The sequence below is a fragment of the Argopecten irradians genome, chromosome 15, assembly GCF_041381155.1.
Source record: "Argopecten irradians isolate NY chromosome 15, Ai_NY, whole genome shotgun sequence".
NCBI lineage: Eukaryota > Metazoa > Mollusca > Bivalvia > Pectinida > Pectinidae > Argopecten > Argopecten irradians.
In genome coordinates, this window is record NC_091148.1 from 28272220 (window position 1) to 28290544 (window position 18325).

General features: G+C 36.1%; 1 protein-coding gene across 6 annotated transcripts in view; it reads left to right on the plus strand.

The window, feature by feature from the left end:
- Positions 1-18325, plus strand: part of LOC138309869 (uncharacterized) — a 115240-nt gene that overhangs the window by 74008 nt on the left and 22907 nt on the right. The window contains exon 1 of one of the 6 annotated variants that reach the window (XM_069251113.1): positions 15997-16490. The exons of the other annotated variants lie outside the window; for them this stretch is intronic. Coding sequence (XP_069107214.1) covers positions 16464-16490 — 27 coding nt within the window. The 5' untranslated portion in view covers positions 15997-16463. Of the gene's footprint in view, positions 1-15996; positions 16491-18325 lie in introns of those variants that run through there. 6 annotated transcript variants of the gene reach the window in all.

The window sequence follows — 18325 nt, forward strand, 5'->3', positions numbered from 1 at the left end:
GACAAACCCCCATTATACAGTATTATCTCACCCGACATATCGGGTACAAAGAATCTCATACAGAAACCAGCGAGACAAACCCCCATTATACAGTATTATCTCACCCGACATATCGGGTACAAAGAATCTCATACAGAAACCAGCGAGACAAACCCCCATTATACAGTATTATCTCACCCGACATATCGGGTACAAAGAATCTCATACAGAAACCAGCGAGACAAACCCCCATTATACAGTATTATCTCACCCGACATATCGGGTACAAAGAATCTCATACAGAAACCAGCGAGACAAACCCCCATTATACAGTATTATCTCACCCGACATATCGGGTACAAAGAATCTCATACAGAAACCAGCGAGACAAACCCCCATAATACAGTATTATGTAAACCGACATACCGGGTTCTAAGTGTCTCATACAGAAACCAGCGAGACAAACCCCCATTATACAGTATTATCTCACCCGACATATCGGGTACAAAGAATCTCATACAGAAACCAGCGAGACAAACCCCCATTATACAGTATTATCTCACCCGACATATCGGGTACAAAGAATCTCATACAGAAACCAGCGAGACAAACCCCCATTATACAGTATTATCTCACCCGACATATCGGGTACAAAGAATCTCATACAGAAACCAGCGAGACAAACCCCCATTATACAGTATTATCTCACCCGACATATCGGGTACAAAGAATCTCATACAGAAACCAGCGAGACAAACCCCCATTATACAGTATTATCTCACCCGACATATCGGGTACAAAGAATCTCATACAGAAACCAGCGAGACAAACCCCCATTATACAGTATTATCTCACCCGACATATCGGGTACAAAGAATCTCATACAGAAACCAGCGAGACAAACCCCCATTATACAGTATTATCTCACCCGACATATCGGGTACAAAGAATCTCATACAGAAACCAGCGAGACAAATCCCCATTATACAGTATTATCTCACCCGACATATCGGGTACAAAGAATCTCATACAGAAACCAGCGAGACAAACCCCCATTATACAGTATTATCTCACCCGACATATCGGGTACAAAGTATCTCATACAGAAACCAGCGAGACAAACCCCCATAATACAGTATTATGTAAACCGACATACCGGGTTCTAAGTGTCTCATACAGAAACCAGCGAGACAAACCCCCATTATACAGTATTATCTCACCCGACATATCGGGTACAAAGAATCTCATACAGAAACCAGCGAGACAAACCCCTATAATACAGTATTATGTAAACCGACATACCGGGTTCTAAGTGTCTCATACAGAAACCAGCGAGACAAACCCCCATTATACAGTATTATCTCACCCGACATATCGGGTACAAAGAATCTCATACAGAAACCAGCGAGACAAACCCCCATTATACAGTATTATCTCACCCGACATATCGGGTACAAAGAATCTCATACAGAAACCAGCGAGACAAACCCCCATTATACAGTATTATCTCACCCGACATATCGGGTACAAAGAATCTCATACAGAAACCAGCGAGACAAACCCCCATTATACAGTATTGTCTTACCCGACATACCGGGTACTAAGTGTCTCATACAGAAACCAGCGAGACAAACCCCCATAATACAGTATTATCTTACCCGACATATCGGGTACAAAGTATCTCATACAGAAACCAGCGAGACAAACCCCCATAATACAGTATTATAAACCGAACCGACATACCGGGTTCTAAGTGTCTCATACAGAAACCAGCGAGACAAACCCCCATAATACAGTATTATCTTACCCGACATATCCGGTACAAAGAATCTCATACAGAAACCAGCGAGACAAACCCCCATAATACAGTATTGTCTTACCCGACAAAGGAGGTGGCAGAGTGTCATATCATCTGGTTTAAACGCCCGAACAGCGTCGATGTTCTGACATACCACGTTTGTATCAACTCGATATGGGGAGGTTAGCGATAGAATGACCAACCAATCCGATGGTGTTGATAGGAATCTATAATCTGAATTTCATAAATAGATTATCTGCCCCTAGTTTGAAAATCAGACATATCTCGAGACAAATTAATCAAGCGAAATTTTAGTGATAATTTTAATATTCCAGAGACTGATGAGACAGTCTAAGTTAGTAATGTGATATGTCAGGACGTCTTTGTAACACCATAGCATTAATTGTGTAGAAAGTCTTAAGACACCTTGGCTCCGATGTAGGCCCTGTGAATGCACATGTAATAGTTATTATAATTAAATGTCCGACCCTCATCCTATCGGCCTGTTGATGATATTCCCTGTAATTGATGAGTAGCTGACCTTGTAATACGCCCAATAGATACACAGCATTTATTTCAACTGCTGTCTAATTACACAACAGGTACGTGAACAATTCACTGTAACAATATAAAGATTTCCATGGTCTTCCATTCTGATCTACCTGAGTTACTTCCCTTACACTCCAATGTAACAATGTAAACAAACAATATGCACTTAATTTATACACGTTATCCGTAGAAATTATTATTGAATAAACAAATGTTCAGTAAGTTGATTTCCATCACGTATATCCGAATGCACTTTGACTGTAATAACGGAAACTATTGCAGTTATTTATTTCCACATACACCGGTTGTCTCAATCCCATATATGTGTCGATGCGTTTATTCAAACTGCCCATTTCATTAACATAACTATTTTATGTAGGAAACTTATGTCAGGATCATAGAAAATACTTGTGAATAATTTTCATTGATGAAAGATTTGTATAGAAAATGTTTGAGTCAATATTTAGCATAGGTTATGTGTTCTTAGAAACTTTAACATATACATTGTATGTACCGGTTATAAAATAAAAACAGAAGATCTATATTGATACGTTTAAATGTTAACTAAATTTAATTGAAAATAAACTTGTACATTTTTAATGAATATTTATATTCTGTTGTTTAGTGATTTCATGTCGTGGTGAATACTATATTTTTATGTTTTATTCGAATGTTGAGAAAATGAAGATATTAGATTAATGAATTCGCACAGAACTGTTCCAGCCTCCCAGATTTGGTACAGTGTACGCGTTCTGCTCACCAGCGCTGGCCCACGGGATGCCAAGGTCACACAGCTATAGATGATAAGTGGCCTGTACTATACGCTGTAATTGGCCTGGATATGTTACCAGGAATAACTTCACCTTGAAAGCGGCCTACTATCTGATAAATACTTAATTGTGTGTTAGGCTAATTACTAACTGCTAAACGATCTCGTGAAAGTGGTATTAGACTCTCACAGGAGGAAGCGGGGTGTAAATGAAGGCTTGAGAGAAGATGCATCATTGATTCAGGCATGTTTACCAAATCATCTACACTCGTCAGAACACAATTTGTTTTTAACTCAGTTCTAACTGATTTAGTAACCGAAGTAAAACAAAACAGACCTAGTCATACTCTATAAAACGTCAGTTCTTTGTTTTACAAAAAATCGTGAACCGTTTTCAAAGTAAAAAGAATTCAGATTGTGATGGAAGTCTTTTGGTACATAGTTTTGATATTAACAGATGTAATATGTCATAAGGTGTTCCGCGTGCGTCACTGTGTATAGAATAACAATAAGCCGTAAATACCGATGCATACTGAACATATTTCCTATCTTGAACAAATAGATGTTAACGTTTAGTGATTCGAAGGGCGTGAGTTACGTGCACACGCGTGAGAGCGCGCGATATAAAGGCAGTTTCTATCACAGTTTATAATTAACACCCGCAACACGTGCCAGAGTTATAGCATGCACGTGTGGTCGTAGTAGCGGGGATAGTGTTTATATAATTATCGGAGCACACGATAACATCAATCTAAGAACTTTATGCTGTTGGGTACATGTAAATAACAACAATGACCCTTTTTTGTTGTTGTTGGGTACATGCAATAGACAACAATGACCCATTTTTGTTGTTGTTGGGTACATGCAATAGACAACAATGACCCATTTTTGTTGTTGTTGGGTACATGAGCAATAGACAACAATGACCCATTTTTGTTGTTGTTGGGTACATGCAATAGACAACAATGACCCATTTTTGTTGTTGTTGGGTACATGCAATAGACAACAATGACCCATTTTTTGTTGTTGTTGGGTCATGCAATAGACAACAATGACCCATTTTTGTTGTTGTTGGGTACATGCAATAGACAACAATGACCCATTTTTGTTGTTGTTGGGTACATGCAATAGACAACAATGACCCATTTTTTTGTTGTTTGGTACATGCAATAGACAACAATGACCCATTTTTGTTGTTAGTTTTTGCAGGTCTATTATTTGTTGTTTTCTCTTTTTGTTTTGTAATGCATACATATGTTTTATTTGTTTAAAAATAAATTCAGTGGCGCTTAACTCTCAATATAATCACAAAGCAAAATATCACATCAAATAATTTTCTACATCTTTTATGGAAACAAATAAGCAAATGATAAACTGGTGAATGCAAAGGTATTGTTAACGACTTTAGAGAGTATCATAGAAATTGGTTACTGTACCTTAAAGATATACGATTGGATAGGAACCTATGTACATTGTACCCATACCCTCGTCGGATTCCAATAATAATGGTATAAATATAACAAATCTCACTTTAGGGTTACCTTACAGACATAATCCTGGAACTGAAGATGATAAATATGAGTGAAATGTGTACTAGTTTTTGTTTTACATCACATATGCAGGTTTGGGACGAGGCAACAAGACGTACACTGTTATAACTAACACCAATGTGTATTAATTGTATAGTGGAGAACCAGCAATGCTTACTTATTATCATACACGATTTGCGTGCAGGTTACGGGAAAAAACAAATAAACAAACTATTACAGTCAGTTTGGTTTGAGAGTTCCAATTCACTCTTACGTTAAATTGCCCCGCTTCTGTTAAGTCCAGTGACTGATAGGCACAATGTTGTTTGTTTTTCATGTTCTCTTCATCTAACGTTTTTATCAATCAATACGAATTTGTTTTGCCTATAGAAGACCAGACAAATAGATGTTGATAACCTTTCAAAGCATTACTACTTGATACAATTAGGCGGAGGTGACTGTTCAGTAAACCCTTTTTTTACATTAGATTATTTTGCGTTGACATTTGACTCTGCGTAATATCATTAATTTGAAAGACATGGTTATCGAATGTGCCGTATGATGACGTCAAAAATCTCTGTACCATCCGGGACCTTCTGGGACTGTGCAATGCTTTCATCGACCCAGACTTACACACATTGATAACATGTCCTTCCTTTAGATATTTTTATCTATTAACAAAGAAAGGAAAAATGAAAAAAAAAAACGGAAAAAGAAAAAGTAGGACAACGGAAGATCGTATTACAGAAACTATCCATCTAGTGAAATAGATTAAGTGTTCACTTAGTGCGTTTGCACAAGTCCCTCTCAAGAACAGCACATACAGACCTTACACATTATAAAGGTTTATTTGACTATAAAGACACGTTGTTTCTTAGATTTTATGAACAAATTTGATCACTGTGACACGAATATGAAGTTTTTGGTTGAATTTGAGATGTCTAATTGAGTTTGAGAAGGGATTTGTCAATGGCTATGGCAGGAAGAACAATTGACTTGATTATGTGCATAATTCCTTAATGGGCCTATTCCATTTTGGTGAGTACCAACAGTTATACGACTAAATATGGCTATATCGTTATTAACATATCGCAATGTCTTCGAAACCCAACATCTTTTAATCAATGTTAAAAAATAAAAAAAAAATAAAATGATTATATTATGTTTGACAATAGCTGTTGTTTCGTGAAAATTAGTGCTAAATTGAGATCATGAAAACATGTAATATGTTAATCGATAGTAATTAACTACAACTTCTATATATTTACTGGCACCATTATACCTTCTATAGAGGACCTTTAACATGTGCTTCTCCTTTGGATAATTTAATAAATATAAAGTGGATGCTTCAATAATTGAGTGAATGCTTATATGTAAGTATAATTGATTGGACATTCAAATAATTGATTAACATTCAATTGATTGATTGAACATTTAATGAATTGACTGAACATTCAACTATTTAATTGAACATTCAAATGATTGATTGAACATTCAACGGATTGACTGATTGATTAAATGGTATATCTACTGAATAATTGGTTTATTGGTCGTATTTATAAACATGTTTACCAAACAAGCAAGGACTTTCATGCAGTGATATGAATTTTACCCAAACGTTTCTAATTACAAATACCAGTGCCTTGTTCCACTTACTAACGTTCTGACGTCAGCACACTTGGACTCCTCATCTGTTTTTGTTAAATGCCAAAAGTTTCCGAAGTGAACTGAGTTGGAACTGATGGCCTGGCCGTACACGTCATTATTTCTAATAGGTAGTACTTATAACCGACTGATGGTATAAACAATCACAGACCTCTATACCTGTGACCCTTTGACCTTCCCCGAACATGTTTTGTCAGCTTAACGTGTAGATTGCATAACCTTTCATGTGTTTATATATTCCATCGATTTGGGAAAACAAATTCTTTGCTTTCTTTGCGTTTTGTACTATCCCTCCAGAACGAATGTAGACGTTAACAATACAAAAGTATGCACGGACATGTAAGACAAATGATCACTGTCTTTATGAATTTTATTGTAAGCTAACCATTCTTTCATAAACGTATATTGTACAACCTTCTATCAGGAAGACAGAGCTATCTGACCATCAGACTTCAAGTATTAAAAGCAATAACATGGCATTAACAATTACCCGAAAATCGTATCTGTACAAAAAAAACCAAATTAGATGGGGGATATCCTAGTGTTTGATTAAATCTGCATAAAGAGAAATGTGTTGTGATCCTACAGATGGTTTTTTTAAATGTTAAGATGACTATGCATAAAACTGTAGCAATGACGTTAGCTGTGTTCTATTGCCACTCAACGTGACACAAACATAGTGTTGTCTGAAGTACTGATGAAGTCGTATGGCCAAAAGCCTGGAACTAATCGGACTTCTCAACCTTCAAAGTATAGGGTACCTGGCCATAGTGTTTACGCTTTCTAAACGAAAAAAAAATAATAAAAAAAAAACAAAAAACAAAAAAACAAAAAAACCCACAAAGAACCTGGAACTAATCGGACTTCCGAACCTCCAAAGTCTACCTGGTCAGAGTTAAGGCTTTCTAAACATAAGCAACAAACACCTGGAACTAATTGGACTTCTAAACCTCCAAAGTATGCCTGGTCAACAAAAACAGCCTTAACATGCTTTCTCTGTTTTCGTTCTGGATACTGAAAATGATCATTTTGGTCTATTGCGAAAACATATTTCAACTGTTCATCGATTCAGGAGAATGAAACATAAATATACTTTTAATGTGAGTATCCATGCGTCACAATGACTTTCCCAAGATAACAACTGTCTGGAACCTTAGAATCTGTTTGGTTATAGGATCCCCCGACAAGGAAATTGTCCCGCTTACCATCAAATTCACTTGTCCGCTAATAATCCTCTGTCTCGTTATCTCCAGACTAAGTAATCCCATGACATTACGACGCTTGTTTTTACTATCAATATTTCGCTTCAAAGCAAAACGTAACAGTGACACAGGCAGTGCTGTAAATGTGGGTACTTCCGGTTACTGTTTTGTTTTGGAATGTCCAGTTTTGAATTCAAAACGTTAAAAGAAGTTGGGAATACGTTAGGCACGGGCATATAGGAATATGTACAAACGTAGGCCTACCGATGTAATGTCTTTAAACGATATTTGCTATTGTGATAAACAAAAACAAAAACAAAAAACATTAAAGAACAATAATTGGAATCTGCATCAAACGAGTTTATACTGATGTAAATGGATGTATCTACCGATGCATGTGATGGATATTTTATCTACACGTTTCTTATTAAAGGATTAATACAGCATGGCGAAAGTCAATAGATTCGACAGACATTGATAACAAAACGAATGATTAAGATGTGTAGTATTAAGTTTCAATGTGATATTCCGAACGATGAGATCCATGGCTGGTCGTGGTAGTAATTTTACTGTTACAGGACGTCTGGAAATATAACAGTCAAAGTACACCGACATCGGTAGTAAAAGTAATACGTTATAACACAAGTGTATCATAGATAAATAGACTGCAACAGATAAATAGATACAATAAATCTCGAATAAAATCAGAATAGAAAAGATAATCATTTACACTGTTGCAGTGAGTGTTGAAGGTGTACGTGATGTTGTTAAAGGCCCACTACCATTCCGAATGGGGATGAAAACGAGATCGGTGATTCGAGTCTCAAAATATATTACGTGTAATTTACCGCTAATGCTACACTTATCATCACCTTCGGAACAATTTAATGAAAATAAATAAAATTTTCGTAACGCGGGTCGTCTTTTGTTTCCCGCCCTCGTCCTAAATATCGCGCCTCAGACACTGCTTCAGACGGCAAAACAGCGAAATGAATCTCCAATATTATCATATATTACGTAGGGAATACTTAACATGTTTGGTACTGTAACTTCATCTTAGGCCATCGATATATATATTAGTATGCTATTATTTTTTTTAAGAAACCTTGATTTTTTTCGGAATACAGATTTGATTCTTGTATGCATAACATATATATTGATATATACTCCTGTACATGTACATTGTATTGATTTTTCATTTAACCAACTCTTGAAATACTTCAACACGCCTGATAAGTAATTTAATACCTATCTACCATGTCCTGATGTAAGTACTGTCAAATTATGTTACGAGATATTGTTTCAAATAATTTTGCACTTGTCCGTGGATAACGGGTTTTCGCTGGAAATAGAATTCTATGTTTATTTAACCATTAAAATATTGATACAAATCGATGCTGATATGTAAGGAATACTGCCGGTTCGAGTAGATAAGAAGAATAGGTGTGGTCCTGATGGGAATCTAGTATACAATGTATATACAAACTACACCGCATTCTGTCAATAAATTCCACTGGCGTTTTTGGCACTCAGCGAAAGTCTCAATCTGTCTCAAGCGTGTTAAAGATCATGATTGGCGTGTTGTCGCTGTGTTTCGTTGTCAAACTGAAGACTTGCGTGCTAAACATCAATTTCTCTGCCAAGACAGCGAAACAAGTTCGTGGTCGATACCAGATCCATCCGTTAAATTATGAAATGCACGCAATCATTTTTAACCGACATAATACGCGTTTTGAATGCATCACTTAATAACACATTTTGTACTGTTTAATAACGAATGAACGAGCCATTATCGTACTACTATCAGAAACACAAAACTTCAGGATGGCCGAGATAAGAATATTTATAAGCACCTGTCCACACATTGTCTCGACAAGTCGTTATGGTAGTCTCTACCTATGTATTGTCTTCAACCTGATTCTCTTTGGGAAATATATTTTTTATTTCGCAACACGTTTATGGTTGCTATGTTTCTCCACATTGACAACCTGAAGATGTATTTTTTGAAAGTTGAACATATTTGCATGCAATAAGCTAGGAAGATGTAATTATAAAATATATTTTTCTTTCTTTTAAAACGCAGTTTTTCATTGCTCAATAATATATTCCTGACAATATCCTTAAGATAGCCCGAACAATTTCAAAACAAAATTGAGTATGAATTGTGTAATATGAATGACGAAATGTGTTAGCTGAGAGGGCACCTTTGAAGAGTCGATATGCTTGTAAAATCGATGAATGTTTCCACCTTGTTTTAGACGGGGAGTCACTATGGATGAGCTGTAATTGGATGTTATTTGTTAGTGCATTTTTGCGTAATGAATAAAAGCTCACATGGCGTGATCTAATTAAAAAATATATATATAAAAATATTACTAATTATCTTATTGAAATAGCAAACTTAAGAATTAATTGGCCTGTAAGCATGTGTAGACAATGTTTAATCGTGCAGCTAATGCATTTCGGGTGTGGTAAGTCGAATCTACCTTATAAACACAACGTTTGTGTATTTGTCTAAGACGAGCACAACTACCCAGTGTCGACAGAAAGCACGCGACGTTCATTGTTTACCCATCGTCAAACTGGTTTACAGAGATAAGAGTTTATGGACAATTATATTAAAGCTCCTTCATACAATACACAAAGTCAATTAGCTTCAGAAGACAGTAAAAATAATCTTTATTTTCTTATCGCCAGTAGCGAGGCCCTGACGAAAGATTGAACCACTATAGTTACCACAAGGACAGCATAGTTAGGTTACAGCGAGGCCCTGACGAAAGATTGAACCACTATAGTTACCACAAGGACAGCATAGTTAGGTTACCTGTTACAGTACCACTACATTATATGTAAAACTTAATGAAACAACTGGTTATGCCGTTCTTGCAGTTCGACTAACTATATTCTCATTAATACAACCTTCACAATATGTATTTATATTTACAAAAAGTCAATACCTTTGTGTTGAATTCACTGTTTCGTTTGAAGCGTCTTCCTCATGAGAGTGCCTCATTTTGCTACTTTCGTCGATGAACTCTGTTGTTTGTCTGCGGAACGTTTTGCTGTGTTTCTTTTTTTAAACTTTAAATTTTAACACTTTTTAATTGTATCTTTCATCAATGGTTTATTATACTCTTATTTTTTTCAGCAAAACTTTTATTCTGTTAAACCTGTTATATTATTATTTATTTTATTATCTGATATCATTAATGTGTTATTTAACAATATTGCAATACATGCTACTATTTGTAATTTTGAAAAAAAATACTATTTCAGTATTTGTCCCATGTGAAATTGCATTGTTTAGTTTGCTAACTAACATCCTATAGACAGCCGTATGATGATGTCTGTGTTTGCCAGTGAAAACTTTTATTTGTTTTGTGTGATTGTATACTTCCTGGTTTTTTCTGTCACTATTAAATATTATATGTTGCACTGTCAAATTCGAATTAGCCTATTATACAATGTGGTCATAGAAACTACGCTTTAACCCTCATACACCCTTTGTTATAATGGATGTCTAGATAAAACAATAGGGTATCAATGAAGTTGTATGCTATAAATATGTATGATGATAAATTAAATCTCCGTGTAAGAGCATTTTAATTGACTTTAATATTGTACTTCATCAGTCGTCATCTTTAATGAAGGTTTATGCTGTAAATAGGTGTGGTGATATAATAAATCTCCGTGTAAGAGCATTTTAATTCACTTTATATTGTACTTCATCAGTCGTCATCTTTAATGAAGGTTTATGCTGTAAATAGGTGTGGTGATATAATAAATCTCCGTGTAAGAGCATTTTAATTCACTTTAATATTGTACTTCATCAGTCGTCATCTTTAATGAAGGTTTATGCTATAAATAGGTGTGGTGATATAATAAATCTCCGTGCAAGGAGCATTTTAATTAACTTTAAATGTACGTCATCAGCCGTTAACGGAGACAATGATAACGTTGTTTCCCGACGGACTGATGCAACGGCGTAATATTTTCGTGATGGAATAATTAATTTTTCTTTGTTTTCATACCAAATCTGGCTTTCTGATTGGCATACCACTATGAAAAAAAATCCGAGAATGGCGCGAAACCCCGACGTTATCGTGACGTCACAATGGAGACATTGACGTTTCGTATTGATTCGGAAAAAAAAAATTCCTTGAAAAACCACTATAATGTTACATTTAAACATACTTCATTTTATCAAATAGAGTATAAGATAAATTATAAGTATTGATTTCACTATTTTTCAATTTTATCAGGTTATGAAAAATAAAGTTTTGCAAACTTTTGTGAGAATCCGCTACGCGGATTCACACAGTTTGCAAACAATTTCATAACCCGATAAAATTAAAAAATAGTGACATCAATGCTTAACTATTCTCTACGTCAGTTTTCTAAAGAATTTTTCTTGTACATTGAAGTCTGTGAATTGTGTGTAATTTACATTGACGTATGGTCTGGGTAGAAATGTTAATAAAAGTCGGGTATAAGACGACATCTGTATACAGGGAGGCGTTATTACGGTTAAAATGCCCTTCGTACTACAGATTGTTATTCACTTCATACACCCACTGGTTCACGAGCACAAATAGAAAGCTATTTAATATTACTTCTGTCGTACACCAGTATACATCCGACATTTATTTATTGAATCCATTTGATATGAAGTGTGGGAAACCCCTTATAAATAGGATTTTCTTTTTCCCGCTATCGTGACTAGCATTGTGGTCATATCGACATCTTTGTGGGGGAGGTAGTTGGTGCTATATTATATATATAAACACATGCAAAGGTCAACATGAGTAGATTTGTCGCTCACATTATGTGCATAATATTTTGCTCGTATTTGGTGTACATTATATTTTTCATATTAGGTGCATAGATTATTGTTCATATTAGGTGTAAAGTATAATGTTCATATTAAATGTAAGGTATATTGTTCATATAGGGTGTAAAGTATATTGTTAATATTAAATGTATAGTATATTGTTCATAACAGGTGCATAATACAGTGCTGGTAATATCAAATCCAAATCCAGCTGCAGTCGACATTTGAATACTGCAATACATGTTGTAGGGTTTTTTTTCATTGTTTGCCTTCACATTAGAATTAGACCTGATCACTTAGACCGGACCACTTTTAATCACTGACCTCCACTCTAATAATGTGTAATAGTGTTACTGGTGGAAGTCTATCCTCACAAGGCCTCCACCAGGAAGCTGATCATAGTGTTACTGCTACACTATTATCCCCCGGAAAGCCTCCACTCTAATAATGTGTAATAGTGTTACTGGTGGAAGTCTATCCTCACAAGGCCTCCACCAGGAAGCTGATCATAGTGTTACTGCTACACTATTATCCCCCGGAAAGCTTACGTAGCTATAAATAGCCGGTCTCTAATCAGGTATAGGTATTCTCATGGAGCTGGTTTATATTCTGTCGAGAGTTTGTAAGGAGAGCTCTATATGTATCATGTAAAGTGCGGATCTCCAGGCAAGTTATGATCCATACTGGAATGCACCTAAATACATCATTATTTCGGGGCTACGGATTTCAGATTAGACAGTGGTGGAGTGAAAGTCGTAATGCCGATGAATACATTTATAATGTATCGTTACCATGTATATTACTGCCAAACTCTAATTCAATTGCACAAGTGTTTGTCTTCAGCAAAAATAAATAACCTGAAAAAGGAAAGAACTTGCGGTTGGTGTCTAGGAGGTGAGGCAGTCTTGGTGTACCTAGGGCATGTTATTGAAATAGTCTTGGTGTACCAAGGGCAGGTTCATCAAATAGTCTTGGTGTACCTAGGGCAGGTTCATGAACAAGTCTTGGTGCACCTAGGGCAGGTTCATGAAATAGTCTTGGTGTACCAACGGCATGTTCATGAAATAGTCTTGGTGTACCAAGGGCAGGTTCATGAAATAGTCTTGGTGTACCTAGGGCAGGTTCATGAAATAGTCTTGGTGTACCAACGGCAGGTTCACCAACGGCATGTTCATGAAATAGTCTTGGTGTACCTAGGGCAGGTTCATGAAATAGTCTTGGTGTACCAACGGCAGGTTCATGAAATAGTCTTGGTGTACCAACGGCAGGTTCATGAAATAGTCTTGGTGTACCTAGGGCAGGTTCATGAAATAGTCTTGGTGTACCAAGGGCAGGTTCATGAAATAGTCTTGGTGTACCTAGGGCATGTTATTGAAATCGTCTTGGTGTACCAAAGGCAGGTTCATGAAATAGTCTTGGTGTACCTAGGGCAGGTTCATGAAATAGTCTTGGTGTACCTAGGGCAGGTTCATGAAATCGTCTTGGTGCGCCAGGGACATGTTTATGAAATAGTCTTGGTGCGCCAGGGACATGTTAATGAAGCAGTCTTGGTGCACCAAAGGCAGGTTCATGAAACATTCTCGATTCAAATATTACGTTGGGGTTTTTAACGTCATTTGACAAAGTAATAGTTTTGGAAACTGCATAAATCTTTGATAAAGGATTATATATATATATATATATAATTTATGGAAAAAAAATGAAAACTGATTTTGTCGTTTACCATAATAAAAAAACTGACCTTGCCCCATGTCATTTTTTGACTTGAAACGAGATTGGACTGGGTCAAGCATCATAAATATAGTATCTCAGTTGATAGAGCATCTGGCTAGTATTCGGAGGTCCTGGGTTTGAGCTTCAGTCTGACCGCTGCATTCTCTCCTCCTGTTACATATTTATGTGTACCAATATTATTTGTATCGGCTTGTTTTTCATAAAAAAACAAACTCATTGATATATTACCTTGTAACATACATTTACGGATATAAACACTTAGTCTGATCTCCTAATATCAATACAATAGACGACCAGTTTGAAGTATAAACCTTACTAGATCCCACCCTCGACTTTGCGCTAAATGCTATTTACCATTAGTAGTTTCTTTTGTCTTCTTGTATCTTCTATTGTTAACTATACATCATGTTACCGTGTTTGTTTCAAGCAATACTTGATAAAGGGATATACTGCCTTAAAAAAGTTAACAATCTATTTAGTCTACAAGGCTGGAATTACTTGCTTGTCCCACTGCTTGAAGTAATTTGTATCCTACGTTTGTAAGGGTCCCATCTAACCAGGACGAAGCGTTTATACTACTTCTTTGATATACACTGTCCGCAGGTCTTTATCTATCTGTATCATACTTATAAATGCTTCTGTTGGCTCTATAAATAGCCAAAATCGATCTCAGTCTTAGCTGACTCATTGTTGGCCACACTCGTTACTTTTGCTATATATCTATTTTTAAAATGTTTCTTATCTAGCCGTGCGGTAAGTATAGCTCACAGCACGTGCATGGCATCTTCAAAAACGCCTGTGCATTCAAAATAGATTTCAGAAAGATATAACTACTCTTGACGTCATAAACCGTGGGAGTGCCTTGTTCTCTTAATAATCCTTTATTTAAAATAGAGCTGTTTAAGGATATAATCATTACGCCTGGTCTTTTAACTTCCGGCATATCTGCAGCAAAACGTTCGATCGATATTATTGGTTATTTTTGGCCTATTGATAAAGGGGATCTATTTTTAAAGTTTTGATGACGTCAAAGCTACACTGCCGACAGAGCGTGGTAGTGGTGAGACCATTGGGTGTTTGTATCCTTCTGTGGAAACTACGGGCATTGTTGTTTTGCTGAATCATTATACGTCTGTTTTCGTGAAATCTCTTGAAAGGTTTTCTTGAACGGGACTACCTTTGACTGTGTGCAGAACTACTAGCGATTCCTTCAGAGACAAAATCCAGGACTGAGACTCTGTAGCACGTGTACTTTTCATCTGTAAAGTTTGATAAGTGTTTCATGTTTCATTGAAACCTATTTGTGTGCTTTGTCTGAGCAACTTTGTCTCATGGTATCAAAAAGCATACTTTATAACAACTTTCCGTTGGAGGTCAGACAACTAACGACAGCAGTTTTCATTTGTAAATTAATCCTCTGCATTCATGTTTAGACCGATTTTCACTGAGTACAGGAATCTGTGTATCTTTGCCGACGGATATTGTGATGTGTCATGTGAAATGTTCGCCAAAACAGTGGCATCTAAACATAGGTCGTAGATAATAACATACAATTAAAACAGTATCGGGTGACGAATTGGACCAGTTTTACCACGACCGGACTTAATTTTAGTATCTCCTTTGTCGGGACTGTTTACATACTCCGTACGATTTCATCGACAGACCGATTTTAAGTGCACTAAACAATGTGTCTGTTTTCATCGTCAGGTTATTATATACAATCTTAAGATTGATCTTTTTCACACGCATTCACGCAAGCTACTTCACACACATTTCCTCGTTCCCTTAACACGACCTGGTATTGGAAGGAACCCTGACGCAAATTCCTCTGATATCTATAGACTGTTTATTATGAGTCATTTTCAGTGTATACAAACGATACACAAGATAGCGAGTTTATAAACAACTGCCCAGCAAAATTAGTTTTCCACGCACGCGCGTGATCACGCGCTCATGTGTCTTCCACGACTTATGATGAGACCTACGTCATTGAGGTGAGAGATAGGAAATCCCGTTATTAATAAATCTTCGTGAAAAGCCTTTACCTGTCAGTGGAGCTCTACTGTCTGCAAATTAAACGTCCGGATCAATGCTACTTCATTAGTGCTTAGCATCTGGCAAATTGTCCGTACCGGTGTGTGACGTCACACCTGATACATATCGAAGGCAAAGTACTGATAATGTTAATCATGAGTTCTGACGTGAAGTGTGATTGTAGTTGAGAGGAACAGCACTCATTACCACATCTAGAGGTGCATGAGTACTAAGACACTGTAAAATCACTACAGAAACTTCAGGAGGTTTTCCTTACTCGCCAACTGTGATTGACAAAGTGATCAACCGAACTGACATAGTGTATATTTATTTCTAAAATATTCTTCGGATTTAAAACAAAAATCCCTAAACAATGAAGAGTGAAATGAGTACTTCCAAGGTAGGTTATATCCGTGGTCTCCGTTTGATACATATAATGCATTTCATGTCTTCATCAGCAACTGATGATAGGACTTCTGAAGCTTTTTATTTGATTTCCGTAGCTTTTTATTTGATTTCCGTATGTTGTATTTGATTTCCGTATGTTGTATTTGATTTCCGTATGTTGTATTTGCTTATTATAGACTTATCTGCCCTTGTCGTAATGAAGTGATTGTTACGTCACGTTTTATTATTGTAGCGTCATATATTTTCAGAGAAAACGAAGTTACTTGTGTTTATACAGTAATGGCCTGACAACTGATACCTGTGTGATCACCTGTTGTAAATTTCCACCCACCAATAACTAATTATCCTTACTCGTTATAAACCGTCAGAAGAGTTATTTATTTGGAGGAGGTATTAATTGTAAAGACATTTATTCAAAAGTAACCAATCAATATCTGCTGCCAAAATAACTATAATATTTACTTCACTCGCCTTGTCGTTCACTTCCAAAAGCTAACGTTTTGTTCCGTTTTGCTAATCTCAGCTTTGCTCGATCTAGAGACGGATATCCAAACTTCCTCTAGTAGACGGCACAGACGAGTGTCCCAGGTCGGGTCTTTCGCTTGATAAACCAACAGCTCTACCGAATGGGGAAAATGAACGTGCACCTTTTGCACTCGTTTGACATTCATCATCAGCAAAGTTACTTAATTAATATGATTCTTTTTTTTCCTTTATACGACGTCAAGATGATGTTCAGGTAAATATGTAGCATGTAAAAATATAAATGAAAAGCGACTCAATAGAAAGAAAAGGAAGAAACACCGCAAAAAACAATTCAATAGCAGCTACAGTATCTCACTTCCGATATCTTTCTATGTGTATAAATGATTTACATGATGTTTATCTACAGGGCATCCATTAACCCGAGACCTCGCGTCATTGACGCAGCAAAATTTATTTTGACGCATGATCTTTGCATGCCGTGCGTCAATCTGACGCTTCACATTTTTACTACCACTGCCCATCAGACTTGTGTATGTGTGTATTATGTGATGTTCAGCCCTCAATAAAGTGTATATTAGCAAGGGTCAGTGACACTAATTGGTAGAATACCCCAAGCCAATTAAAAGATTCACTCAACTGTGACATAGTCCGACCGTAATTTGCTAATTGGAGCACAGGTAAAGAAGTCACACCTGTACTGAGTACCTACCCGCCTCCAATCCGCTAAAACTGCACATTCTTATCAGCAATCACATTTTAATCAAAGCTATATTAGATTCCAATTGCAATAAATTAATGTTATATAAGTTGTAAGCAGGTATACAACAGAGATGAGATCGTAGATATGCCTAGTTTGATGCATGCTGCAGTAGCCATTTTGTTGTTAACCTGAATAACCCTACATGTACATTACCCACAAACCATCGGTGTTGGAGTATGAGAAGCGTAAATCGTTCCTGTTACAGTTTCTAATTTGTTTTTGGCGGCAAATATGAAAAGTGGTTTGACGTGGAAACGCAACACAAAATAAATAAAAACAATTTCTTTATTTTTAAAAGATCGTTTTAGAAATACATTGAATTAATAACATTTGATTTCAAACAAAAAATAGCAGTCGTAACTATGATTTATAAAACAGACTTTTTTTTTTTGTAAAAAATCTTTTTTTTTTTTTTATAAAATGATGTTGTTGATTAAATAATAGATTTATGATCAGAAGCTCAAAACTGTCCTTTAAATATTCCAGAATTTAGATAATCAAATATAATTAAAAATTTAAAATATTTACATGAATACTGAAGTTAATCAATATTTTATACAATAATTATTATCATTTTTTTT